We start from the raw sequence: 26979 nt of genomic DNA, 5'->3' as shown, positions 1-26979 counted from the left end.
CATCAGGTGGGAGCAGCAGGCCCCAGAGGAATAAACTGAGACGAGCAGTGAAGTGGCCTGCTCAGGGTGACACATGGTGAATGTTGCACTGAGACCAGTACTCATGTCCACCTAGATCCATCCCTGAGGTTCTTTTCTACCATGACGGCTCACCTTCTTCATCATGGAAGGTTCTTGGACATCTTGGTAGAAAGATGATGGAAGGTTTTAACCCTTGGCAGGATATCAGAAACTAATGTGGAGATTTTTGTAGATTACAGTTTTCCAGATCCTTTTAATATGACCTTATAGAGGCTGGGCCCAAGCATCGGTACTTCTCAAAAGCTCCAGAATTAATCATCTCTGATATGCAGCCAAAATTGAAAGTCATTGATCCAGCTGCAATGATTATACAACAATTTAACATTTAATAACGTTTTCTTTATAGGATCCCAGACTGGTTCATTCATTCAATAAATATGTTTGAGCTCCTATGACCAGATGAGCTAATGTTCTTGGTAAAACATTCATCTTTGGTTCCTGGCACATAGAAAATTTTCAATACCTCAATTATATTCATCACCCCCTAACGAGAGCTCCCGTGTTCCAGAGAGTGGGCAAAGTGATTCAAATGCAGAGGGAAGGAGATATAGGCAGACTTGAAGCAGACACAGGTAAAAAAATTACCGATAACAAAGGAGATGGGCAGTCGTCATAGGCAGAGGTGGCTTTGCCAGAGACCTGGTTCTAAGATACTCAGTGGTGTGTAAGTGTGCCATGCCCTCTTACTGGAAGGCCCTGGGCTAATTTCTGCAGTGTATTAAACTGCCTGACAGCTGGTCTCGCTTTTCAACAGAAGACAAAAACCAGAGTTCTGAGATACATTTCTAGAATCTGACCCAGAGAAGAACTGAGTCTCATCCCTTATTATCAAAATCTTCTGGAAAATACTAGGTAGAAATTCATGATCCTGTCTACCCCAAGAAAGCCCAGTGTCCTTGCCCTGTGTGAAGCCTACCTCTGGGAGGTAGCAGGTGCAGGAAAGCAGATGTATCATCCATGTGCCAGCTCTGTTCTTGTCATTTCTGAGTAGCATTCTTCCAGTAATAAGGAAGCCTTCCTTAAATGTTGTTGACAAGGGTTAAGAAGACAGCTTGCGATTTGTATAGCATATGAGTGGAGGCAAAGCAGGGTATGAGCTGAAGAGAGGACTCCTAGTATTCCCCCACAGGGAAGAAACTTCGCAGGGCATCCACACAGAACAATGAGGATGCTGCTACGCTGCCACTTGCTGTCCAGTTACTTTGGCCTCCATCAGCCCTGTCTGCCGTGGAAACATGGGGCAGGACAAGCAAGACGGGAAGAAACCAGAATTCCAACTTCCAGCTCAGTGATGGATGATTCATCCCTCAACCCTCATGTCAGCTCCCATTTGTGCAGTTCTCATCTTTATTTCATGAATATTTCATTCTCGGAGCAATGATTCCACATCCCCCATAAATCCAGCGGGTGGCTCTTTACTGCGTTCCCGAGAGCTTGGTGCACTCACCTGCATTGGGTAACTACATAATTGTCTGATTCCTCAGAAAAAATATGAGCTCAAATGCACATGAATATTAAGAGGTTGAATGCACATTACTACTCTTCCCCAAAAAGGTGTCTAAACTCTGAGGACATCACAGCACAAGCCATTAAACACAGCTCGGGCTCCACCCAAAGACAGGTTTTCAGCTCTTAAGAAATATAGCCAGCATCCCCAAAACGAAACATTCCAAGAGTTTCCAGACCACCTCACCTAATTGCAATGCTGCTCCATAAAACATGGGCTAGCAGCAATGTGAAGGCGATCTAAATTAAATACCTTTTATTATTTCACCACAGTTTTCAAGATATAATTCTAAAAGATTGCCATTTCACCTCTATCCTCTGTTTGCAGATGATGAGGTTCAAGTCCCTTGCCCTGGCATTAAGACATTGGAAGTAGACCCACGCTCCTTCCTTGGATGATGCTTCTGGCTTCTCTGTCCTGCCCTTACTTCCTGTTAACCCCTTGTTTACCTTGTCCAAAATACAACTTTCCATCTCATCTCCTGTTCAATGATTTTTTACCAGTTTCTCAACACTCCACACTCGCATCCTCAAGCCCCAAGAATCTTCACTAATCTCCATACACCCTAATTCCCAGTAGCCCCACCATGTGCTGGCTAGGCTGGGCCCCCTTTGTGCGCTGGTGGTTCTCATTGCTATGTCAGGACAGCCCAATCTCCATGATGGAGACTGGTGAGCTGTGCAGTAGCTGCCCAAGAGGTAAAGAAGTACCCTGGAAGGGAGGAGAAGGTTCCATACAGACATGATTGTTAAAGGAAGCAAGGAGGGAAATGGGACAAACGTCCTCTGGAAGTTGGGGACCTATAAAAAGAGGGGAAAGTTCCCCAGCCGCCCATTTAAACAGCAACAGGAGAGGGAGGGGAGGAAGCTACTGTGCTTCCCCTATGACTCTGTCATTCTGTCTTCTGTCTGGATGCAGACTGACAGCCAGGCAAGGAGGCTCACATTGTGGAAGCGCAAATTGCTTGGAAGTGTATTCTTTTCTGTCAGCAAGAGGGTATTTATGCAGAAGGGAGAAAGCAAGAGGAGGAGCTTCCCAGAAAGAAGCCACAATTTGTGCTTCCACAAGCTGGCCATCTTGGTCTTCTGTCTTATCTTTTTGCGTGAACACTCTTATTTATGTCTCTGTCTCTGTCTGTCTGTCTCTCTCTGTCTCTGTCTGTCTGTCTCTGTCTGTCTCTGTGTGTCTCTCTCTCTCTCAATAATTCTGTGTGGCCACAACTGGAATATTACTGCACTCGGGGGTATGAAGGGGTAAGACTAAAAAAGACTCAAAGTACACAAAGCCCCCCAGGGAAAAAAAAACACAATGAACTTGAGCCCAGGTCACTGCCCACATCAGCCAGGAGAGACATCTCCGTGCCACTGCAATGGACACCCACCTGAAAATAACCCTCCCTTGCTAACCTGACCCATGGGTTTTGTTTGTACAGGGGAAGACAAAAGGCTGTCTGAGGAGAAAGGCCAGACCTCAAACAAGCAAGCAACACAGGGGAGGACAGGATGTGGGTCAATCGGCCATTCTTGTTTGTCCTATCTCACATCTTCCTACTTAAAGAGGTTCTAGGACCACCCACCACGCCTGCCTGAAGATGCTCTTATGTACAGAGACCTGGGTTCCTATCTCACATCTTCCTACTTAAAGAGGTTCTAGGACCACCCACCACGCCTGCCTGAAGATGCTCTTATGTACAGAGACCTGGGTTCCTATCTTACATCTCCTGACTCCGAGGGGCTCTAGGACTACCCACCACGCCTGTCTAAAGATGCTCTTATGTACAGAGACCTGGGTGGTGACAGCAGGAAAGGTGTCCTGGGTTTGGGGAGAACTGACAAGATTCTGTAGCTGCTAAGGATACCGGGGACTCTTCTTCATCTGTTCATTAGTAAGTCAGGCTCCCTTCTTTTTTAAATATAAAAAACTTTTAAAAATATAATTATTTCCCAACTTAACAAACTACAACTTTGGATAGAGCCATTAACTGTTCCTTTTTGTGAGTTTTCCTTAAACTTCCCCCTTTTTCCCTCCTGCAGTTTTCAGGGATGACAAGAGAGCATTCAAGATGATAGAGAAGCCAGGCTTCCTCCTTCTCTCCCTTCCTTGGGATAATTCAGGGCTGACTCAGCAGTGCCTGCCATCCCAGAGAAAAGCACCTAGCTGACTGACTTCAATGAGTGGTGAGTCAGAGGGCAGGGAGACAGCCACTGCCTTCCTGTCAGGGACTCCCTTGCAGACTGATGGATGAGGGTGCCCCCATCCAATCATGGCAGTTCCGAACAGGTTGAGCCACCTTTGAGGTTCAGAGGTACCAGTTCCCAGCCCCCCACCAGACTGAGGGAGATCATACAGTCTCTCCTCCCCTCCTGCTCATTTGTGTTTCCTGCCCTGGTTTATTTTGCTTTTCTCCTTGACCTCCCACCTCTGCAGCCAATTAATGAACTTGTGTGTCACCTGAGCCTCCAGTAAAAATGAAACTAGGAACATAACGTTCTTAATAACAATTGCTTTTGGACAGAATGTCAGCTGCTTTACAGCTTCCTATCTGAGATTTATTTCCAGAGGCCTCTGAAGAGTCTATGAGCCAAAGTCTGATTCTTGATGAAGCCAGAGTGTGTTTAGCAAGCAGTGCCCACAAATGGATGGAGTGCCTGTGTTTGTCCTATAGATGGCCATGGACATGTTTCTGCTGGCAGAGCATCAACCCAAAGTGACACTTTTTGACCCCCTCTTTTAGGAGAACTGCCTTTAAGGGTTCATTTAAAAAAATCAAATTAGGAAAGGGCTTTAAAGAACAAATACCCAACAAGATGGACGTGTCAAGGGACAGAATCAGCAGTGGTTGGTATACAAAGTGAGAGAAGCATCCAGAACCTAGAGTCTGGACATAGCTCCAGTGTCTCCCACAGTAGTAAGGCTAGGCCTCGTGCAAATGAGGGCCAGAGGAAGGAAAGGGAGACAGGGGATCAGGAACCCCTTGCTTACTGGGGTCATGGGGCCTATGGCTCTGTGTGAGACACCAAAGAGAACCAAGAAGGAATGCGGGCTCCTCTCTTACCCTACAGGTGGTCTCTCCAGGTCAGGGTGGAAGCACATGAGCGGGGCAGGGTGGGGAAGGGCTCTCTGGCGCTGCCCACGCTGTACCTGCTCTACAGATAAATACAGGACTTTAGTGGCCGTGGCTGGTCCCTTGGCACTTTGTTCAAACATGAAAACATCCCCTACATTTTCTCTCTTGCTTTAAAAACACAATGAAATATGACACATTCCCCCAATATTGATACAATGCTGCTGTGTCTAGTCAAGGTGACTCTGATAAATACTAACTGGAAGAAAACCACCCACCAAATAAATGGCCCAGGGACACACCCTGCCTCTGTACTATGGCAAGACTATGAGGACACCAACCTCTTTGGGGGTCTCCTGGTGGCACCGGTTGCTGTTCCACCATAACTCGAGAGCAGCCACGAGGCAGGCGAGAAGGAGGCCAATGGCCAAAATGCAGAAGACCCCAGCAAAGCTGTGCAGTTTAAGGGATTTGCCATCAGCCTGGGCACTGGAATGGCTGGTGAGGTCACAGCGGCCTGTGTGTGGCCACCACTTCTGCTTGAGCACATCCAGGTCCCCTGTATCTTGCAGCTCCAGGATCCTGTAAGACACAACACAGGTGAGCCATAGCCATTGACTTCCTCAGCTTGGCTACTGGGTCCTATCAACAGCCCGCCATGCTTACCCTAAACCATCATAGCAGGCCTCAGACGCAGGTTCTTCCACAGTGCATTCTGCACCCTGCACCCCAAGTGCTTCTCTCAGAACATAGAATAGGCTTTTCCTCTCCCTCCTGAACCAGTGGCAAAAGGTTCAGTGGCAAAACATGTCAGGTCCCTCACATGGATGGCAGAGAAAGTGCTCAGGATAAACTTGGGACACACAGAAATGAACTAGGCAAACCTCCAGAATGCAGATTAAGTATGTTTGCAGTCATAAAAAAATCTCAGTCAAATTTTAACATCTGAAAGTCAAGCATCCTTAATTCAAGGACCTGGAATTCAAAATACTTCAAAATCTGAAACTTTTTGCATATCTGCATGATACCACAAATGGAAAATTCCACATTTGACCACTTACGTGTTAATTAACACAAACTTCATTTCATGCATAAACTTATTTAAAACATAAGATTACCTACAGATTATATGTATATGATACATATGAAACACAAATGAATTCCCTGTTTATACTTAGGTCCCATCCCCAAATTATCCCATTACATACACGTAAATATTACAAATCAGAAAAAAAATAATCCAAACTCTTAAACTCTTCTTGTTCCATCCATTTCAGAAAAGGGAAACTCCATTTGTCTACCCTGTCTGTCCTACCAGGATTCACATTCTCCTTCATCACTGTGCCAAGAATGATGCTCAATGCTGCTAAGCTGGTAGTCTAAAGACACCGATATCAACACTGAAACAACAATGACAATCAATGTGAAGACAGAAGCTGTGGTGAACACAAGGAAAGGAGAGCAGACATACCAGGAGACACACACATCCGGGGTTTCTAACTGGAGGCTTACAGAGGAGTCTATGGAGGAGACAGCAATGATGGAAAACCTGAAGAATGAAGAACCATGAAGCCATTGGGGGGGGCGGGGTCTAGCTGTTTCTGTGTGCAGGGTGAGTCTATCCTCTCTACTCAGGAGATCTTTCTGAATCCTGGATGGCAACCCGCTGGGACTGTTATTCCTATTGTCTCACTTTACAGAGAAGGAAATCAAGGCACAGAGAAATGAAATACCTTCCCATAGTCCCTTTGAGGTTGGCACCCACTGAAACTGGACGATGTGTGAATGTCCTGCCTGGTACAAAGGACTCATTGCAGTTAATCAGCTACAACACAGAAGTCAAGCTGCAGAGTGAATGAATGAGGAAGAGGATGGCATGGGATGAAGACAGTAAAACAGACAGACTGAGACGTGAGCTCTGTCAGGGTGCCAAAGGGAGTCTGGGTACACAATGGTGGGACAATTCCTCATGTTGGCTTCTACCATGGTGATGTTTCGTGCATTCCTTCTGTAACCTAGAGCTCTACACAGTGAGCCAGCCAGGTATAAACGGGTGGCTTACAGACTCAAAATAGAAAAGCCCTTCCACCTGATAAGTAGTTAACTTTGAGTCTGGTCCATGGAGATGTATTTGGCTCATGGGTATGTGCAGCTAATGAACTGCAGAAGCTCAACTGGATAGTGCTGAAGTCTCTGCACTGGACTTCCATCTACAGGACTGAGGCTGGGCCCACACACCATACATGGGTCTGCATCTGAGGAACGGAAAGGGTGACAGCCGAGAGTATCCCAGGTCCGGTCTCTATCATGGGCCCAGCATGGGGTAGCCACTTATTGTCTGGGAAGGACCCAGCTCAGTACAGAGTAGGCTTTGATCTCATCTGTGTGTTACTGGGTTGGCACCAAATCCTGCTAAGCCTCCCTGATTTGTGGTTCCCATTCTAATGAGTAGAGCAGTAACTTTCCATGTTTTTCGTGTGCAAGCTTAGTAGCTATCAAAACAAAGGCTACTTGTTATCAGATATTTGTTCTGTCAACGAATGTGTGAATGTATTTGTTGAATAATGAAAACAAACTAAGCTGAAAGGGCCATGGTGAGATGATAAAAACATCCAGCAAGTTAAGCAGAGCGATGATAACACCGAAAGGCTTAGAATGCAGCCACGCCTGAAAGGACACAGTCCCTAAGGTCACTCATTTACATGTGCACTTGTGTGTTTCGTGGCTGTGCTCGGAATGGCCCCGAGAACCACAGCTCTCTGTAATGGCACAGTGCACAGTGAACTGGACAGCTACAGTATCCACCCCACTATCGTGCATGGCTTTGGTCATCCAGGAAAGCTGCATGGGTGGCTGTCCACTGGCCTTCATTCAGTCTCTGGTGGCCGAGATGAGTAGGGTGAGCTTAATGTAAGTTACAGAAACCGATATGCGGGCAGACGTTCAGACTATCTGGGAGGCTGGTGACTGAACTACTGGCTTACCATGAAGAAATCAGAGCTTTGTGGTTATAGATACAGACTTTTCACTGACAGAGATTAATTCTAAAGATTCTGAATGTCTCAACCCTAGCTCTCCCATTGCCAATATCTGAGATTAAGTAAAGGTACCCATCTCAGTGGCCATTATCCTACAACCCGGTGAGTAGTAACAGATTCCATAAAAGCTAGTTCGTAGTTGTGCAATCAGATGGCCATATTAACCAACTTCTTATCAAGTCAGTCTTCCCAGGAATTACCTCTTACTGAGAGAACACTGTAGGGACAAATCATTTGCACTGCTTGAGTCTGCCCAACTGCATGCAGAGCAATGCCTAATATGCCTGTCTTACTTCCCAAAGGCCTAAGCACAGGATCTACCTGACTCGCTCGCCCAAAGCTGCAGTTAGACGGTGTCAATGCTATTCTTCAGCTCTGGGCCATTAATGATCTGGGAGGCCATGCTCTTTCTGTGACAACAGGCTGTTCTCCAAAGGTCAAGTTCTGACCTGGGAGATGGTAAGGCCCTGAAAAGACCATAGGATCCGATCTTCCAGTGTCTGGGCAATATCAGACATGCTGCTTACATCTTCTGACTTTTTCTTCTTACAGTTGCATGCATTTTTTTTTTATGGCAAGTCTTATTTCAGAAAGAATACATGGCAATTTACAGGAAAACACAAAATAAAACAAAACAAACAAGAAAATATAAATATAGAATCAACAGGACAAACAAGTCATGTACACAGAGTGCCTTCAAGAACAAGGCTAAAGTAATATGCACTATAACAATCTTCTTCCTACTTAGGAGGAACCAGAGCGATAATAGCCATTTCCTAAAGCCGGTTGTTCTATTTTCCAGACAGATATAATTGCAGGTGCTTTCCTTTATTCAATAGTTGTAGAGCCTGCTACACAGTAGGTGCTCAATAAATGGCTATTAAGCTGCGAAACATTTATTGAACGCCTACTCTGCATGCTGTGGTCTGCAAAGCTGTTATAGCACATACCCCACAACAAATACACTTATATCTGTATCCTAGCCTCTGCTGAAGCAAAGAAATAGCTCGACTCCTAGGATAAAGGGAAAGGCAACCACAGAAGCTCCAGATAGGCTTGGGATCTGCTGGTTACACAGTGTAGGCCTTATTCAAATGACATAGTGTGTTCCCCTTGACTTAGCCCTTTCACTTCTATGAAGCACATTCAAGCTAAAGGCAGTTTACAATGGGCTCGAGCCTCTTCTAGACCTATTGACAGCAGAAAGGTAGAGATAAAGACTGGAGAAGTCCCCTGAAAGACAGATATCTGTCTTTTGGAAGGAGGGATGCTACCAGTTCCTGGGGAGGCTGTGCTATGGAGACATATGATAATATTGCAGGAAGTCAACATAGTCCTTGGAACCCACAGTCTTCTGATGAAACTAAGAGGGGTAAATTATTTCTTGAAAAGAGGATATTTCAATTTTGTTTATGGTGACCACTGGAATGGGAGGGAGAGGCCACAGAGCCCCAAGAGGGATTTTCATAAGGACTCCATAGCAGTGCAGTAGAAAGATCAGTATAGACTGTTTCACAGCTAGCCTCCTGTCTGAGCCCACACCCCATCCGCATGCTGGCTGGGGTCTACTAACCTATGAAATCCTATAAAGAATATCTAATTCCTTCTATTGTAGCATTATGGTATGGATGGAAAAGTATCCTGGCAGTCGGGAGCCAAGGAATACCACAAAGTCACACTGCACAACGAACCTCACACGAGATTTATTGGGAAGGAAAAGACGGTGGCTGCCTCTGCTTGGGCAAGAAACAGTAGGGAACTGAACAGAAGGCAGGACATATACAGAGTTTCTTGGGGATGGGGGTGGAACTTTTCAGAGTAAAACTTTCTAGGGTGCAGATTGGTGGAACTTCAAGTCCAGAGATTGGGCTTTTCACTCTGTAGGGTGGGGGCAGGGTCCAGCAGTTAGAGTATTCTGTGGGTGGAGCCTGACAGTGGGAGGGCCACTTACATCTGCATGCAGCAAGGCTATTGGTAGTGGAGGGGAGCAACACCACTTCAACTGACTCATGTCTGTCTTCTCCATCTTGAGGATTTTCAACTTTTCCTTGAGGATTTTCAACTGACCCAATCTGGGTATTCCCAACCTTATTGCTGTACTGACTATTTGACAACACAGTAGAGATCTACTCAATATCCCCTCTCTTCTTTCTCCATTATATTGACTCATTTCTGCAGACTTACAGAAGAAAACTGAGCAGTGCTGGCTCATGGGCCTCCAACTTCCCACTAATGGGTCCCATACATCCATGAGCACTGTCTTGAGACTCATTCATCGGGTGTTGCTGCTACATTGGCCTTATGGGCTCCCTTACCATCTGCTCTACAGAGATGTTCTCAGGTTGATGACCTGTGCAATCACCTTGAACCTCCCGTCTAAGAAAATCGACATGCATAAACTTCAGAAATGCTGTTGTGTTCTGAATCCTGAAGAGAAACCACACTTTTCTTCATACCTTCAATTTGAGCAACTGAGAAATACCTCCTCCTCTCTTATCATAAATCTCTACTCCAGAGGGCAGAGCAAGGTATAGAGTGTGTGCTTGATGAAGTTCTGGAGAGAACCTAAAGCCTCGCTTACCTTAACTGCTCCTACCCCTTCACCAAGGTTTGCAAGCACAATACTGACTAGATGGGCTGCAATCCCTCCTTCTCAGCCTTCTCCGGTAGAGCCGAGGCTTGTTGATCCTGGGAAGGAAGATCCAATCTAGAAATCTAGGCTAGGACAGATGGTAGGACAAATCTAGACAAGCCAACAGTAACATGGCCCAGCATCGGAACTCAGGAGAGCTGGAAGAGCAAGGCTCAGAACTCTCCTCTTTCTTCCCAAGTTACAGGGTGAAAAACAGATGGTCTCTAACAATTGTCCTGTATCCATCTGGATATTCTTCAAGTGGATAATAAGAGGATGCTGGAATTCTTGCGTTGATGGGACAACTAGTAGCTATCCCTAAGTTGGGTACAGGATGGATTTGTTTACGACAATGTTCCCACCACCTCTTGCTGGTTTTGATAGGCCAAGGCAGAGCCTTCCCTTAGAATGTCCTCAGTGACTGCTATTCTAATTCCTTCACTCAGCAGAATGCCACATCACAGAAATGTGCAATCTGAGGGTCCAAGGCTAGACCTCCCTAGAGACAAGAGCATCTGCCGGTAAACTGGCTACTAGAAAACAACCATTGGATTTACCTGTATCCTTCAGGTCTACCTTCCCTGCTTCAAGCCGGTTCATTCAGACCACAGACACTACTATGGCAGAGGACCAGTGTGGGAAAGCGAGAGAGCAGCACCTAAGAACTTCATCATGCCCAAGAGTCTAGAGCTGAGCGGGCTCAAGGGACCAACTCACACTAGCAAGGGACAAGAAACACAAATGCAGAGTGGACATGCTATATTTGTTTTTGTTGGAGGTATCCACTGAGTTCACCAAGGCTGAAAACTTCCTGAACTTAGCCCCACCCCTATTTCTCCACAATGTTCCTGAGTTCTCCTAATATTAATGAACACAAATCAAAATTAATTAACTCTCAGAAGATGGCCTAGGAACCCAGAAGCCTATGTTTTGATGTGGAGAGAGTGGGGAATACAGGAAATGAGAAGTTGTCCTCCAGTCACAACAAAGCGCCAGCTTTATCTCTCGCCCCAGCAGACAGCAGCTGCTCCTTCAGCCTGGAAATTTGATCCAAGTCCACAGGCCCCATCAGGTCACATGTGACACACATGGAGAAGTTTGCTTCTCTCACTCTATTACTTTGCACTGTCACATGGATGACTCACACTTTGAAGACATACTTTAAAAAGAGATTGCTAGGCTTCCCCAGATCCTACTCATTATTCATTTATCTGACTGACTCTTACAACTCCTATGAGCCTCTGAAAAGTCCTTCTGGGTCCTATCAGATGCCCTTTTCTCCTCCTTCCCACTCCCAATACGCCATTGGACTCTGCACTGGTATCACCTACATACATCATAGTCCCACCCACACCACTGCCTTCCTGGAAAAGGACCATGAACTTCCTCTTTTCACCCCAGTACCCATGCCAGGCCCAGGAGGAGGTGTAGACGAAAACATATTGGTACCCTGGTAGTACTTAGGAAGATGTGAGGAATAAATGCATTATTCTGGCTCTTGTGTCATAAGAAGAGGTTGCCCTTCTATTCCAGCTGCCAAGGCCCCAAGGCTGCTCCAGTTGTCTTAACGACCGTGCCTACCTCTGGGAGAAGAGGTCCCTGTAGGGGCTGCCGTGCTGCAGGGCAATCCCGTAGCCCTTGCTGCTGATGCTGTTGCCGATGACAGTCACCGAGCAGTCGTCATCTGTCAGGGCTGCATACTCCACCACGGCCACGTCCCACAGAAAGGCGTAGTTCCCCTTCTTGGCCTGAAAGACCCAAATCACCATGAAGTCAAGTATGGCTATTTGGTGACAAAAGTTTCAAGCAGTGTGACATCTCAATGGTTGAGTGTGAGGGGCTCCTCTAAGTGGTCCCACTCAGACTGCACAACAAATTCTCCTAGCATTCTCTGACTTGCATATATAACCCCAGTCTATACCATTCATCGTAGTAGATCCAACTACAGTTCATAGAGCAAGTGAAGCGGAAGAGCCCAAGGTGGGTCACAGAGACATCGACCCATGTCTCACACTCTAACACCTGCCCCTGGGGAGTATAAAAAGTAACATTCAGGGAACTAAGATTTTCAGAGCAGAACTGTACAGGGCACATGATAGCACCCCGGGGGTGGGGAAGAATCTCTTCCCTGGAGAATACAAATGCTGGGGGGACTGTGATAACTCTTATCCATTGACTTTTACTAAGAGACTAACTGCTAAGCCCTGCTTAAACATGAACATGAGTATGGGTTCAGTGCCCCTGGGTGGGCATGAGGGAATAGCAAGCAAAAGAACATGTTAGAGTTTGCTGTGCATGGTAAGAACCCATTAAGGACAGGTTACAGTAACACGCAATGCTTCCGCCCTTGCCTTTAACTGCATTTACATGAGGAGAAGCATATGCACAAATATATGCGTTCATACACAATGCAAACACATACATGCCTTTCATGTTTTTGTTGGCAGGGGAGGAGGGCAGTTGAAACAGGATCTTGCTAGTTGCCTAGGCTGGCTTTAAATTTGATTCTCCTGCTGTCGATTCCAGAGTGCTGGTATTATAGGCATGGAAAACTGTGCCCATCATGCCCACATACATGTGTGCTCGTGTGTGTGTGTGTGCGTGTGTGTGTGTGTGTGTGTGTGTGTGTTTCATACACAGGAGGTTTTTAGCATCAGTACTTCCATACAGTGTGGCAGTTTTGCAGATTCTTCCATTGGGGAATCTATCTGTGTTCCCAGCTGAAGTCCTGCCCCCCAAACCCTTCCTCAGCAAACATTTCTATCTTGAGCCATGGTTCTAACTTTGACTAGAATTTGGGCACTCAGGAAGAATGTGAACAGCTTTTCTTCTTCAAAGGAGACATTGTCACTTGGTTTTCTTAAAATACTACATAACATTTCCAAGGTATCAAAGTGCCTGGTTTCCATTCTCTGTTGAGCACACAGATGCTTCTCACCCTGTTGTCCCCCCAACTATGGCTCACACTGGATGCTGTAGAGCATAGGTAGAGGACTGGTAATAGGGCTGAAGCACCACAAACAAATCTAACCCAAGCTGGCAAGCCATAGGCTTCTTGGCACTGCCAAGGGCATTGTTCCAGTTCCTGCTTTTGTTGGCTTTTCATTTCCCCTAAGATTCTCCAAGAAGTATATGGATGCTCAGGCAAAAATCAGGCTTTTACTTCTTTGGATTTTTCTTTTTCTTTTGGGAGGGCGAGATTAGGTATTGAGAAAGGATCTTATTATATAGCTCAGGTTGGTCTTGAACCCATGATTATCCTGCCTCAACCTCCACAGTAGTGGGATTACAAGCATATAACAGCACATCCAGTGAGATTTTTTCCTTTTTCAAGACCCTAAATGCCCATAACTCAAGATGTCTTATTTCCCCATCAGATTTTTTTCCATCATAAATATTTGCAGGTAGTATGTGACCGACCTCCTGTATCAGGAACTGGCTTCTTGCAGCCTTTCACAAAACCTTGTAAGACATGACACACACCTATACTACCTATTGCCTTTCACCTGGGGAAGCAATTCAAATATTACACCAAAGCCTCATTTCTTGGCCAATCCAATCCCAGAACTCTTAAAAGACTTTGACCCAGGCTGCAAAATTACACACATCTGTCTCCCTCTACATAGGAAGATAACAGTCATTGCAATTTTTTTCCTGCTGGCAAACAAGTTTTTCCACGAAAAGATATAAATTTTCAACTTCTTAGTACCAAGCTTATCCACAAAATGTTGACTTATGACCTAATATTTGGCTTCAGTCAGACTCGGGAGCATTTCACAACCATGCTCGCAATTCAACATGACAATCAGACACGGCTATTTGTACGATTTCAAAAGGGCATGTCATGTTGAAGGAAGAATTAAGATCAGCTTCCTTTCCACCTCTCAAGTGATGTTTTGAAAAGAAAAAAAAGAAAAATAAGCTGGCTCAGGCCAACTGGAAACTGACTCTAGAAAAGGCCCTGTGGGCATTCAGAGGGGGCATCTGGAGTCCTTCAAGCCTCAAGTCCATGAGCATGCAGTGTGTAGACTCACAGACAGGCAAGCACAGCCACATGGGGGAAGCCTGCATTTACAGTCATAATGTGGACTAAGCTTGGTAGGACACAGCATCTGAAAAACATGCTGGCAATGCCCCTGCCTCCACTCCATGTTCCACACTAAGGCTTTTCTCCACAAGTAAGAAGTTCCCTTCTTGAGCAGATGAGTGATCCCAGAGACTCAATGGCCCCATTTGTAAACATTGACTAAATTAACCAGGGTCTTTCCTGATTGCTTGAGGAAGCATGTAGCTAGATCCCTAATCTATATGACAGCGCCATAGCATGGGGACTAGTAAAAGGTAATAGGACACGTGTTGTAACAGGACCCAACTGCAAAAGGGCAGACCAGATTCTGGATCTCTCTGTACAACACATTACCTAAAAAAAAAAAATCCCATTTTGTTCCTCAGTACCCCCAGAACTCTATGGCCCACTCTCTCAGCCTTATGCTAAGTAAAATGTAGTACCAACATTTCCCCTTAGGATAATTTTTTGGACCTTGCAGATATCTCTATAATCTTCCTGGTGTATCATCAAGACACAAGCCATCTTCAATGTGACTGTGCAATGTGGACATTTCAGAAGTAACTGAAAGAAGGCACAATGGATCAACCAGTGAAATGTGCTGCGGGATGGTCTGTATGTCAAATGTGTTGCTGATTGGTCAATAAATAAATCACTGATTGGCCAGTGGCCAGGCAGGAAGTATAGGCGGGACTAACAGAGAGGAGAACTGAGAGAACAGGAAGGTGAGGGGAGTCACTGCCAGCCACCACCATGACAAGCAGCATGTGAAGACGCCGGTAAGCCATGAGCCACATGGCAAGGTATAGATTTATGGAAATGGATTAATTTAAGCTATAAGAACAGTTAGCAAGAAGCCTGCCATGGCCATACAGTTTGTAACCAATATAAGTCTCTGTGTTTATTTGGTTGGGTCTGAGCAGCTGTGGGACTGGCGGGTGACAGAGATTTGTCCTGACTGTGGGCAAGGCAGGAAAACTCTAGCTACAGAAATGTTTGTTGTAAAAATATGAGGACCTGAGTTTAGATCCCCAGCACTCATGTAAAATGCTGGGTACAACGCCATGCACCTGTAATCCCAGTGCTAGGGAAATAGATACCAGAGGTTCCACATGCCTTACTGGCCAGCCTGTCTAGCCCCGTTGGTGAGCTCCAGGTCTCAGCAAACAAGAGTCTCTTAAAAAATAAGATGGAGAGTAATTAAAAAAGATGCCTGGTAATAAACTCTTCCTGCCACACACACATATACATATGCATGTATATATGTCAAGACATTCATACAAATGCCTTTTATTTGTATGATTCATGCAAATCACAGCTCTGTAACCTGCATGCAAACCCCATTCTTGATCTTTTGTAGAATGATTTCCACCTTTCACTTAAAAAAACCAGGATGTAGTTACTGTAGGTCAGAATAAATTTTCTATACACATTCCAATAATCATGAATCTACTTCCTTATTTGATGTTGCTTGTACACAAGGTTGGCTTGATCATATGGGGGATACCTAATATTTCAAGTTTCTGAACCCCAGAAGATCCAAGACTCTTCTCCTTTTCCTGCCCCCTCCCCCACTCCCACCCCCACCCCCTGTGATAACCGTTTTTCTTTTTTTGAGTGTTTGGTTTGAATGTAAAATGTCCCCCTGGGCACGTGCTTTAGACATCCATTTCCTACCTAGTGGTGCTGTTGGAAGGTGGGATCCTGATGGGTGCAAAAGTTACCAGCAGGAAGCCTTTACCCGGGCCCTGGTGTCTGCCTTGTCTTCCTTGTGGCCTACTATGATGTGAATGGCCACCACCACATGCCTCTATCAATGGGCTGAGGCACTCTGTCATTCTTTCCCAGCTCACTGACCCAAAATCTCCAAAACTGAGAGCTAAAATAGCATCCCTCCTTTAAGTTGCTTGTATCAGATACTATGGTCACAGCAGCGTGGAAGTAACTCATACACCAAGCCAGTGCTTCTTTCCACTCTGCTCTGATTCAGCTCTCCCCCCGCCCCTGCCCATTCCCCGGCCTCAGTATCTTGTCCAGTCTCTGGTTTCTTTGGGACAGTGTGCCTACACTCTTCCTCCATTCTCCATGCCTGAAGCTCAATTTCAGAAAGCTCTCACACTAGGATACAGCGCCAATTACTTATTTACAGTGACTTCTTTCAACAAGAGATGGTTTTAGACTCTTGAGAAGACTGAATGGAAGTAGGAATTTAGCCTGTTTTCAACTGTGCAACATTCACATAGAAGACGAACCAAGCCACCTCCCTGCAGCATCTCGGAGTCCCTACCCTAAACGTCCCAACAGATCTTTGAACTCATTATTTTCACCACTGCCTGTTTTTACTTCCTTCTGCCTGGGTCTCTCAGTATGGTCCTTTTCCTAGTTCCTAGGAGGCTGTGGAAGTTAGGGAAGGCAGTGTCTGAGAGCAACGAGAGACAGGCTTTTAAGTGGCTTAGAAATAGAGTGTTGACAGTATTTCATAATGCCTTAAAGATTAAAGTGATACTACAGCCTTTTGTTCTACTATTAAAACAAAAGCAATCCAAAAACTTATTTCACCCTTTCTCTAGGTTGAATCACCTTTATCTGGTAGTCCATCTATAATATCAAATGTACTCTGATTTTCTAATCACTGAGTTACACGTAACATTCAGGTACTGAAAAGCTGGGGGGCAGACAAGGTGGTCAGTGCACTCTGATGTTCTTCTAGCCCTTGTCTCTATGTAAAACTTAGACAGGCATACACAGCCAGCTCTCCAGTTTCTCATGACCCTGGAAAGCACCTTAGGATTAGCTCTGGGGTCCTGGGACACAAGTCCAATCTTTTTAAAAATGCTATAGAAGGGATTTGTAGATTATTTTTAAAAAGGAGAGGTGGCAAAGCTAATATTACCTTGAAATATAATGTGACTGCCTCTACAGTATGACTTTTAATTAATAGTGACCAATATCAGTGAAATTATTGCAAAATTGGATTATCTTTCATGGTTACTAGCACCAGAAAATGATAGCACTTTGGAAAGTAATGCAGCATCATATAATGTGGACATTTAAAGTTATTATATCTTTAATCCTGGCAAATTGGAATTTAATGTAAAAAGTAACTCAATATTCAGAACTGACACTAAAACTAACATGTGAATATTTTAACTATTCAATGTCAGGGAAATAATTTAATAAATGATGGTTCATGAATACGAGATCAATGCAACACACACTAACTTCAAAGACTAAAAAAAAAACTATATGCACAACCCTGAAAATCTTGGGAATATTTTTCTCAAATCTTAGCCTGCTTCTAAATATTTTGCTTGATATTTTTTCTTCTCCTTCCCAATATACAAAATTGATTCACTAATTAATTAATTAATTAATTAGGACAAAATAACAATAAATGACACAAGCATGAAAAATACATATGTGAGAATGTTAGGGAGAGGAAGCAAAATATCTCTGGAAATCAATAAGGTCAATAAAGTCAAGGACATGTGGGACTCCATTATCAGAATACAAAACAATGGCAAGTGACAGACTCACTAGTTTTATCTCCTGTGAACTATCTTAGGAAATAGAACCCAGCTCCCTCTCTGAGGTCCACTCCCTTCTCAAATTGCCGGAAAGTCCAAAGGCTAAAACTGGGAATAGAGACAAGAGGTTGCCTGGCCCGGCCCTTTACAGATACTTCCTAACATTTCTCATAACATGATCAGCCTACATTGTTGAGGAAGATCAGGCATCATAGACACAGCCACAAGTGAGCTGCAGCATGGTGACTAGCTTGCTGGCCCCTGTTCCACACTGGGAATAACATGAGATCGCATTGCCATGTATTGCTCCATTGCTTCCATCCTTCCTGGAGCTCACTCAGAGGGCAAACTTTGGAGCCAGCCATCAGCCTTTGAGATAAGAATCTCATTGTGTTCTTCTATTCCATCCTAAATGCTTAGAGAAGGGAAGAGAGCAACCTCGATGCTCTCCCAAACAAGCCAGAATGCTGGTACTACCAACATCATTTACAAATGACATTGGAATGAGGTGTTAAAGGATGGGCATCTGTAGTACCAGGTACAAGTCACTAGGTACCAGGACTTAGAAATCGAATATCTTTCAGCCATAGAATTATTCTCAAGAGCAGAGTCTCATTCTCTTTTTATAGATGAAATGACCAGGTCTTTGGAAAAGAAAGTGTTTTATCCCTAACTAATAAAACATGGAGCCAGGCCAACATGGGTTCCAGCTATCTCCAAAGACACCTGTTCCTTTTCTGCTCTGCTTGAGCTCACGAAAGGAAAACTGTGGAAAAAATTCCCCAGGTCTATGCCCTTGGACCATTTCCCTGGGGGAAGGATGCTGATTACAGTCCACATGTGGATGACTATGCATGTTTTTCTTCAGCTTTGCAGACAAAGATGCTTCATGGAACTTATGCCATTCCAGAGGAAGGAAGGACACTGGTAAGTGCCATTCCCAGGGATTCTCTGGACAGTTGATGCATCTCCATTTGCATTAGCAATCCACAGAACATGACCCCTGTCTTTCCTGGCATCTCTCTTTAGGCAGAGTTTGGTCTTTTGAGTATCTAAAGATTTAGCTCTTAACAGTCATATTCATACAATGGAAACACACTGCAAAGCACAGCCTGAACCCTAGCTGCCGCTATACCTACATTACACACTGTGCCAAATCACAAGAGGAACCAGGAAAACCCAAAGACCGTCTGCAGAGAAAAGGACAATTTTACAGCTCGCTGATAGGAGTGTGGGCTGGCATGATATTTCTGGAATGGTGATTTGGTGAGAAGAATTGTATGCTTTTCAAATCTGCATATGCAGCAGTCACTCCTTTGGGATTTATTCTATAGAATTACTTGGATGCTGAATGGATGTTTGTACAAAAAAAAATCAAAGCAACATGTTAAATGAATGAGAAACTAGAAGCTAAACACCCAATGTTTGAAAATCAGGTAGGTAAGTGGTAGCATTAAATGATGAAATATTATCTTTCTTTTAATATACTGCTTTTAAAGAGCACTGATTGCTGAGAGAGTGTACAGGGCAAAAAAATAAAAAATAAATATAAAAGATGGAGCCCTAGGTAACGAATTAGCCTGAGCTTCAAAATCTCAATGTGTGGATTTGAATCCCAGGTGCATTGCTTGCCAGCTGTGTGAGTACAGATAAAGTTGATTAACACCCCTGGGCCTTGGTTCCACTGGATAGAAAATGGACAGAGCTCTGATGAGAATTAAATACTTCAATATACATGATATGCTTAGGGCTTTGCTAAATAAGTTACAACTAATATTAGAACACTTAGTGAAAAACAGGTTGTTACAATGGATGACATCTCTTTTTAGCGATTATATCAAAGGTTCATATTTATGAAGTCAAATCAAGTACCAAATCCTAACAATGGCCATCCTTGGGTCATGCCATTATAGGAGAATATTTAACATTTTTTTCCTGTTGTCCATGTGTCTGCAGTGCCACGAGCCTTTCTTTTGTGATTGCAGATGTCTAAGAGGGTAATTTTTAGAAATTCAGTCTTATATCTTGAGCTCTAGGCAGTGAAAAGAGCGGAGTGGGAAAGGAGGGCCCTCCTGTTGCTTCCAGCTCTGAAGTGAAACTACATTCTCCAGCTGATTGCTTTTTAAGAGACCCGCCATCATGTTACAGTCCAGAGTGCAGAATACTGTGCCTGGAACAGAGTAAGGGATCAACGCCTGCTCTGCTTCCTTTTCCTTCCATTAATTCCTAGCAGGAGTCAGGACACAAATCTGTCAGCTGGGATTGAAAAAACCTTTGTTCCTACTCTCAACCTATCAAATATCTACCACCCTCACCAATTCAGCAACACACATTCTGTGATTGTGTGTATGTGTGTGTGTGTGTGTGTGTCTAGAACATGTGTGCACATGTGTGATAATGTGTGAGAATTGTGTGTATACATGTTTTAGTGAGGGGGAATGTATGACAGTGTATATGGGAATGTATATATTACATGTATATGGGAATGTATGTATGGGTATGTGTACATGTAAGAATATGTGTCAGAATGTGTATCTATGTGAGTGCATTGTGAGAATTTCTTAAGTGTATAAATGTGGGGAAAAGGTGACTATGTATGTTTTCATGTGTGTGGAAATGCCTGTGTATATGAATGTGTATGGGTACTGTTGGTAAACTGAACCAGCCACATTCCAGAGCCAGATGCTCCCCCACCCCACCTTCAGTGACTCAGTGCCAACAGCCACGTCATCACCAGCCACCAAATGCAACACATTTCCACTATTGCCATAAGTCTGGTACCTTTTATAAAGCCTGTGACATCATGTCCCCCACCCCTTGTCCCCAATCAGAGGCAGCCCTTTGCACTCTCCCTCCCCCAGCAAATCTCTCTGAGCAAGGTCTGTTGCAAGGTGTGACTTTGTGGCATTCCTTGGCCCTCTGATTGCTGAAAAAACCCTAGCAGGTATATGTGTGACTCGTGTGTGGATGTGTATGAGTCACTTGAATGTATAAAGGTGTATAAGTACACATGCAAGTAAGAATTGTGTGGGTGTGCAAATGATGTGTACAGAGATGTAACTGTGCATATGTTTGTATGTGTAAATATGAATTCATGTGTATGAGAAAGAAGAAAAGAAGTGAGATTATGAGCATCAAAACTCCCATGGAGGTAGCAGAGAGGATTTGAGTAGCCAAGCATCTGGAGGGTCACAAGAGGTTCAGGGACATTCTCTTTCTTCTGGAAATAAGGAGCTGCTATGGGATGTTCTGTATGTCAAATGTGTTGCTGTGATTGGTTAATAAATAAAACACTGATTGGCCAGTAGCCAGGCAGGAAGTATAGGCGGGACAAGCAGAGAGAAGAGTATTCTGGGAAGTGGAAGGCTAAGGCAGAGAGATGCTGCCAGCTGCCATGACAATCAAGATGTAAGGTACCGGAAGGCCATGAGCCATGTGACAACTTATAGATTAATAGAAATGGGTTAATTTAAGATAGAAGAACTGGATAACAAGAAGTCTGCCGTGGCCATACAGTTTGTAAGCAATATAAGTCTCTGTGTGTTTACTCAGTTGGGTCTGAGCGGTTGTGGGACTGGTGGGTGAGAGAGATTTGTCCTGACTGTGAGCCAGGCAGGACCAGAAAAACTCCAGCTACAAGGAGCCTTTCTTTCTGGTCTTTCAGAATAAGAAAGAAGTAATCTCAAATGACATGCAAACATATAATGATGGGAGACTGTTCACAAAGCCCAACTACAGAATCAGCAGGTATCTAAGAGCATGCTATCTAAGGAGCACAGGACAAAGACCTTTATCTGACTCAGACCCAGGGCCAGCAGAAGGGAAAGCCCGGAACAGCCTCAGTGGGAGGGAGGGAGGTCACTGCTGGGCTCCACACACTTGCCATAAAAGCTGTTGTCTGGAAGCATCCAGAAGGTCCATTTGGCTTGTCCTGTCTTCATACCACAGTGAACAGGGTGGAGCTGGGCAAAGAGGCCTCATAACCAAAGGGCAGCAAAGCAGGAGATATTCTTGGTGTATGGCCATGAATACAAGCAAGAGGCCACCTTGCAATTGTGTCTTGGTGGTCAGATTGAGCCTGCCCTTCTGTTCTGTGATTGCACAGAACAGAATGAGTGGATCTGTCGCAGCACTACAGCCATGGAAATGAGTGCCTGCTGGTCAGGGGGTAGGATTTCTGCTATGACTGCCCTTCCTGTGCTGGTATCCATGCATCCTGATTAACACCAGCCACATTAAGGAGTACACATGAGTAGCCAAAGAGAGGAGCAGGTGACTGTGCATCTTGATGAAGGACAGTGTTGCCTTTTCTATTAAATGATCTCTTTTGGAGCCTATAATTTTCTTTCTAGGATCTTTGATTCTTCCTTAAAAAACACAGTGTTGGTGTTGGTGAAAGGATTTGGACACCTCTGTCAACACCTTACTTTAGTCCTTCGGCCAGCCATGTGAACTCTCAGAGTTAGTGTTCTCACGTGGAGGGCAAGGACAGCACAGGACAGGACAGTCCCCTCCCATACCTGTTATAGGTAAAATCAACACAAAAAGCGCCTGATGCACTAAAGGAACTGGATTGAATATTAACACAGTGTCCTCATGATTGTGATAATCGTTACCAATATCATAGCATTAAGTTCGGGTCTTGATTAAAACACAATTGTCTTGGGATAAACAACACTTGAAATTGTCCTCCATCATCAGCCTGGTAAATTAGAAAGACTGTTAGACTGGGCTACAGTCTCAACCCAATTACTGACTCATTACCATTTTATGAAATGCTGAAGCCCAAGTGGCCTGTAAGGTCTTCTTCAGCTTCAGCATCCTCCAAGTCCATGTTATAGACAGTGGTTCTCAAAGTATCTTCTGGAGGCCCGCAGTATCAGCACTGATGGAGAACTTAGGAGATTTAACTATACCAATCAACCAATCAATCAACCAATTTGTAGTCTTTCTTTAAGAACACATAGAAAGAGGGGGAACATTGCATCCTTGTACTTGGGGCACTAAGTAGAGAAAGAAAGATCACAGGTTAGAGAGATCAATGGAACTGAAAGAAACTTTAAAGGAAAATCACACCGGGCATCTTATTCCCAGAACAGTCTTTACTTAGTTCTCTCCCATTCATTCTCTTATTACAAGGTTAGGATAAAATCCCATGATACAAACTGTCCATTTTCCATCAAGAAAGTTGAGCTCAGAAAGAATTGTTCCTAAAAGTCAGAGAACCTACTGTTGTCAGAGATTGGATTTCTCCCAGGATTTGCACTGAGGGTGGTCTTCCTGTCGTCACTGTCAAAAATTTGAACACTAGGAGCCTCAGAGAGCCGCATGGAATCGCTTCAGTTAGTTGGCTGTGTGCTGTTTGCTTTACTCCCACTGTTAGATTCTGACCAAGATTCTATTAGGAATCCCTGTTCCCCAAACTTGATTTTAGGGTGGATTCCCTTTTATTTCTCTTGAGGCAGTTTTTTCATAAACCAGGAAAAGGTTCATCACATTTCCAAGAGAAGATGCAAGACTGGTACAAAGGTAAAAGAAACCCCTTAACATAGAAGAACCTATGGCTCGTTTCCTAAAATCTAAACTTGTACACTGTCAGCGAAGCTGGGGGTGGGGCCTAAGCAAGTTTCTCAGCAGGGCAGGAGAACACATTGATTTCCAATGATCTGTCAACATTTTAAACTGTCCAAACTCCATGATGAATAATGATCTAATCTGAGATATTCTGTGGGAAAAATTAAGAGTGATTTAAAAATAAGATTAAATGGGTTTTCCTAGATGTAAAATAGCTTATAAAAATAATATAATTTTTAGATGAGTGTGAACACAATTACCCCCACGTTAGTGAACACGACTGCTCCCAGAAAAAAACAAAAACAAAAATCAGGTTATCAAATGAAAATGTGTGCCACCTCACCCGCTACCAACACACAGGCCCTTCTCATACTACATCCAACCTCTCCATCCTTCAGGTCAGGGACATCCTTCTCCAGGGCTGAGCCCAGTGAGTCCGCCTGATCCAATCATCCTCCACGCATCATCTCCAACACATTGGATCCAGCTTGGATCCCACATCCAATGTCCAGGTCTAGTCTGGTCACACCTGACCTGCCTGCATTGCAACAAATCTCCAAACTTCCACCAGGACCCACTCTGTCTATTCTCCAACCCACAAGACATTCTCATGCCACAACCAACTTTCCACCCAACCAGATCTACCCTATACTCCAGGCTTGGACCAGAAGGCACATCCTATATACCAACCTAGTTCCCTTTGTCCATCTGAATTCATTCCTCCCAAGCCGTTTCCAATCTCTAAGCCCAGTCCTCCCCTATATGCTCTCTATACAAACTGCTGATCTCTCAATAGAAAATTGAAAGCCAGAAGCCTGGAGCAATGTACTTCAAGCCCTAAAAGATCATGATAGTTAGCCCAGACTAATATACACAGAAAAAGTATAATTGAGAAAGAAAAAAATCTTTCACAATATAAAAAAACCTTAAAAATATTTATATCCAGCCAACAAAACCTAAAGAAAATACAGGAAGCGGTATTTCTGCTGAGGTGAGGAAGGAGCACGGTCAAGAGACTATGGAAAGAAATACAAAGCCATAAGTATTAAAACACAAAGTACCACTGAGAACACATACAACGGGACCAAAAATCAGTAACACAATGATGCCACTAACACATGCATTTCTATAATAACTTTAAACACCACACTTTAAGTATCAATGGTCTCAGTTCTCCAATCAAAAGATACAAGTGGTCTGACTGAATAGATCAAGAAACAAAATCCATCTAGCTGTTGTCTACAAGAAACATACCCTAGCTTTAAAAACAGAAAACCACCTTAGAGTAAAAGGATGGATGAAAATATGTCAATGAAATGGGACCAGGAAGCAAGTAGGTGTCACTGTCCCGCTATCTGATAAGAGAATTTTATCCCTCTGATTAAAAAATGGACTTCAACTAAAATTAATCAGAAAAGATTTAGAGAGACACTTCATTCTAATAAAGGGAATAGACATCACTATCTATCCTAAGCAGCATGCATCAAACTCTATTGCCCCCAATCATAAAAAAGAAGTACTGGATTTAAAAGTACAGATTAACACCAGCCCATTAACAGCAAGCAATGCCACTCCCCTATTCTCTCCAACAGACAGGTCCATCTGGACAAAAAATAAAGAGAAGAACATCAGGATTAATTGACATCCAATATCAAATGTACTTAACAGATATCTATAGACTATTTCCACCCAACTACCAGAGAATACATACTCTCCTCAGCAGCAAATGGAAGCTTTTCTAGAATAGACCACATACTGGGACACAAGGCAAATTTTACAAATAAAAAGAGATTGAAATAACTACTTGTATTTTATTCTATCTGACCACATTGCAATAAAACTCACAATTGACAGCAGAAAAGTCTCTAGTAAGTACATAAACTCAGAGAGTTAACAACTTACTACTGAATGATGACTGTGTCAAAGAATAAATCAAGAAAGAAATAAAAAGTTTTCTAAATCAAAATGAAAACACAACACAAGACCTATGGGAGCACTGAAAGCAGGCTTATGAAGGAAATGCATAGCTCTAAATGTCTATAGTTAAAAAATCAGAAAAAGCACAAATAAATGACCAAATGATGCAATTAAAAATTTTGGAAAAGCAAGAACAAACCAAATCCAAACACACTCAATGGCAATAAATAATAAAATTCAAAACAAAAAGAAAAATCAATGAAATAGCAACGAAGAAAATTCAAAGATTCAACAAATGTCAGAGCTGAGTCTGAGAAGGTAAACAAGATTGACAGATCTTTGGCCCAACTACCGAAAAGGAAGAGATGACCCATGTTTAAAAGATCAGAAATGAGTACAGAAACACTTCATTCTAATCAAGAGAACAGTTAAACAAGAAGACATCACTACCCTAAACATACATATGCCAACCTCTTAGTGCACCCAATTTTATTTAAAAATGTACTACTGTATTTAAAAGCACAGATTAACATAAGCCCATCAATAGTTAATAGTAATGACACACACCAAAGAAATCCATAACATAGTGAGGGAATATCTTAAAAACCTGTACTCCATTAAGTGGAAAAACCTAAAAGAAACAAATGAAATTCTAGATTCAGCCAAACCACCAAAATTAAACCAAGAAGTCCACAACCTAAAGACACCCATAACAAACGAGGGTGAGATAGGTACAAAAAGCTGTCCATCCTGAAAACAAGTCACAGTCTGGTAGATTTTGACCAGAAAAGTTCTAGAAACAATAAGCAAATTCAGCAATGTGTCAGGATACAGAGTCAACTTGCATAAATCAATAGCTTTTCTACACACTAACAACAAATATCCAGAGAATGGGATCATTGACATATTCCCATTAACAACAGTCTCAAGGAAAATAAAATATCTAGGAATAAATCTAACCAACAAATTGGAGGACCTCTACAACAAACTTTTTAAACCACTGAAGAAAGAGATAAAGATACTAGGAAATGGAAAGATATCCCATGCTCATAGATTAATAGAATTAATATTGTGGAAGTGATTTTACCAAAAGCTACTAACAGGTCCAAATCAATCCCAATCAAAATCCCCATTATATTTTTCATAGAAACAGAAAAAAAAAACCTATACTAACATTCAGATGGAACTACAAAAGACCCAGATAGCCAAAACAATCCTGGGCAAAGAGAACAAAGTTGGAAATATTAACAGTCCAGGTCTTAAGAGGATATATTACAGAGTCATAGTAATACAAACAACATGATATTGGCACAAAACCAGACTCAAACATGAGGACACATAATGTCAGAATTTTATGTCTGACAAAAATGCCAAAAACCATAAGCTAAAAAAAAAAAGCATCTTCAACCAATGATGCTGGGAAAACTGTATGTCGACAGAATGAAATTAGATCTATAACTAACATTTTGCACACACACACACACACACACACACACACACACACACACACATACACAAAACCAAACAAACAAACAAAAAAACCAACATCCAAATGGACCAAGGGTCTAAACCT

General features: G+C 43.3%; 1 protein-coding gene across 2 annotated transcripts in view; it reads right to left on the bottom strand.

The window, feature by feature from the left end:
- The window catches only part of Grid1 (glutamate ionotropic receptor delta type subunit 1), a 731151-nt gene that overhangs the window by 6139 nt on the left and 698033 nt on the right, over positions 1 to 26979 (bottom strand). The window contains exons 14-16 of one of the 2 annotated variants that reach the window (XM_059274152.1): positions 11904 to 12070; positions 4994 to 5234; positions 4644 to 4734 (exon numbers count right to left, since the gene is read on the bottom strand). In XM_059274152.1, coding sequence (XP_059130135.1) covers positions 4645 to 4734; positions 4994 to 5234; positions 11904 to 12070 — 498 coding nt within the window. In that variant the 3' untranslated portion in view covers position 4644. The remainder of the gene's footprint in view (positions 1 to 4643; positions 4735 to 4993; positions 5235 to 11903; positions 12071 to 26979) is intronic. The other variant, XM_059274150.1, reaches the window with a different exon arrangement.

This window comes from Peromyscus eremicus, chromosome 9 (assembly GCF_949786415.1).
Source record: "Peromyscus eremicus chromosome 9, PerEre_H2_v1, whole genome shotgun sequence".
Taxonomy (NCBI): domain Eukaryota; kingdom Metazoa; phylum Chordata; class Mammalia; order Rodentia; family Cricetidae; genus Peromyscus; species Peromyscus eremicus.
This window is presented reverse-complemented; position numbering and strand designations above follow the sequence as displayed.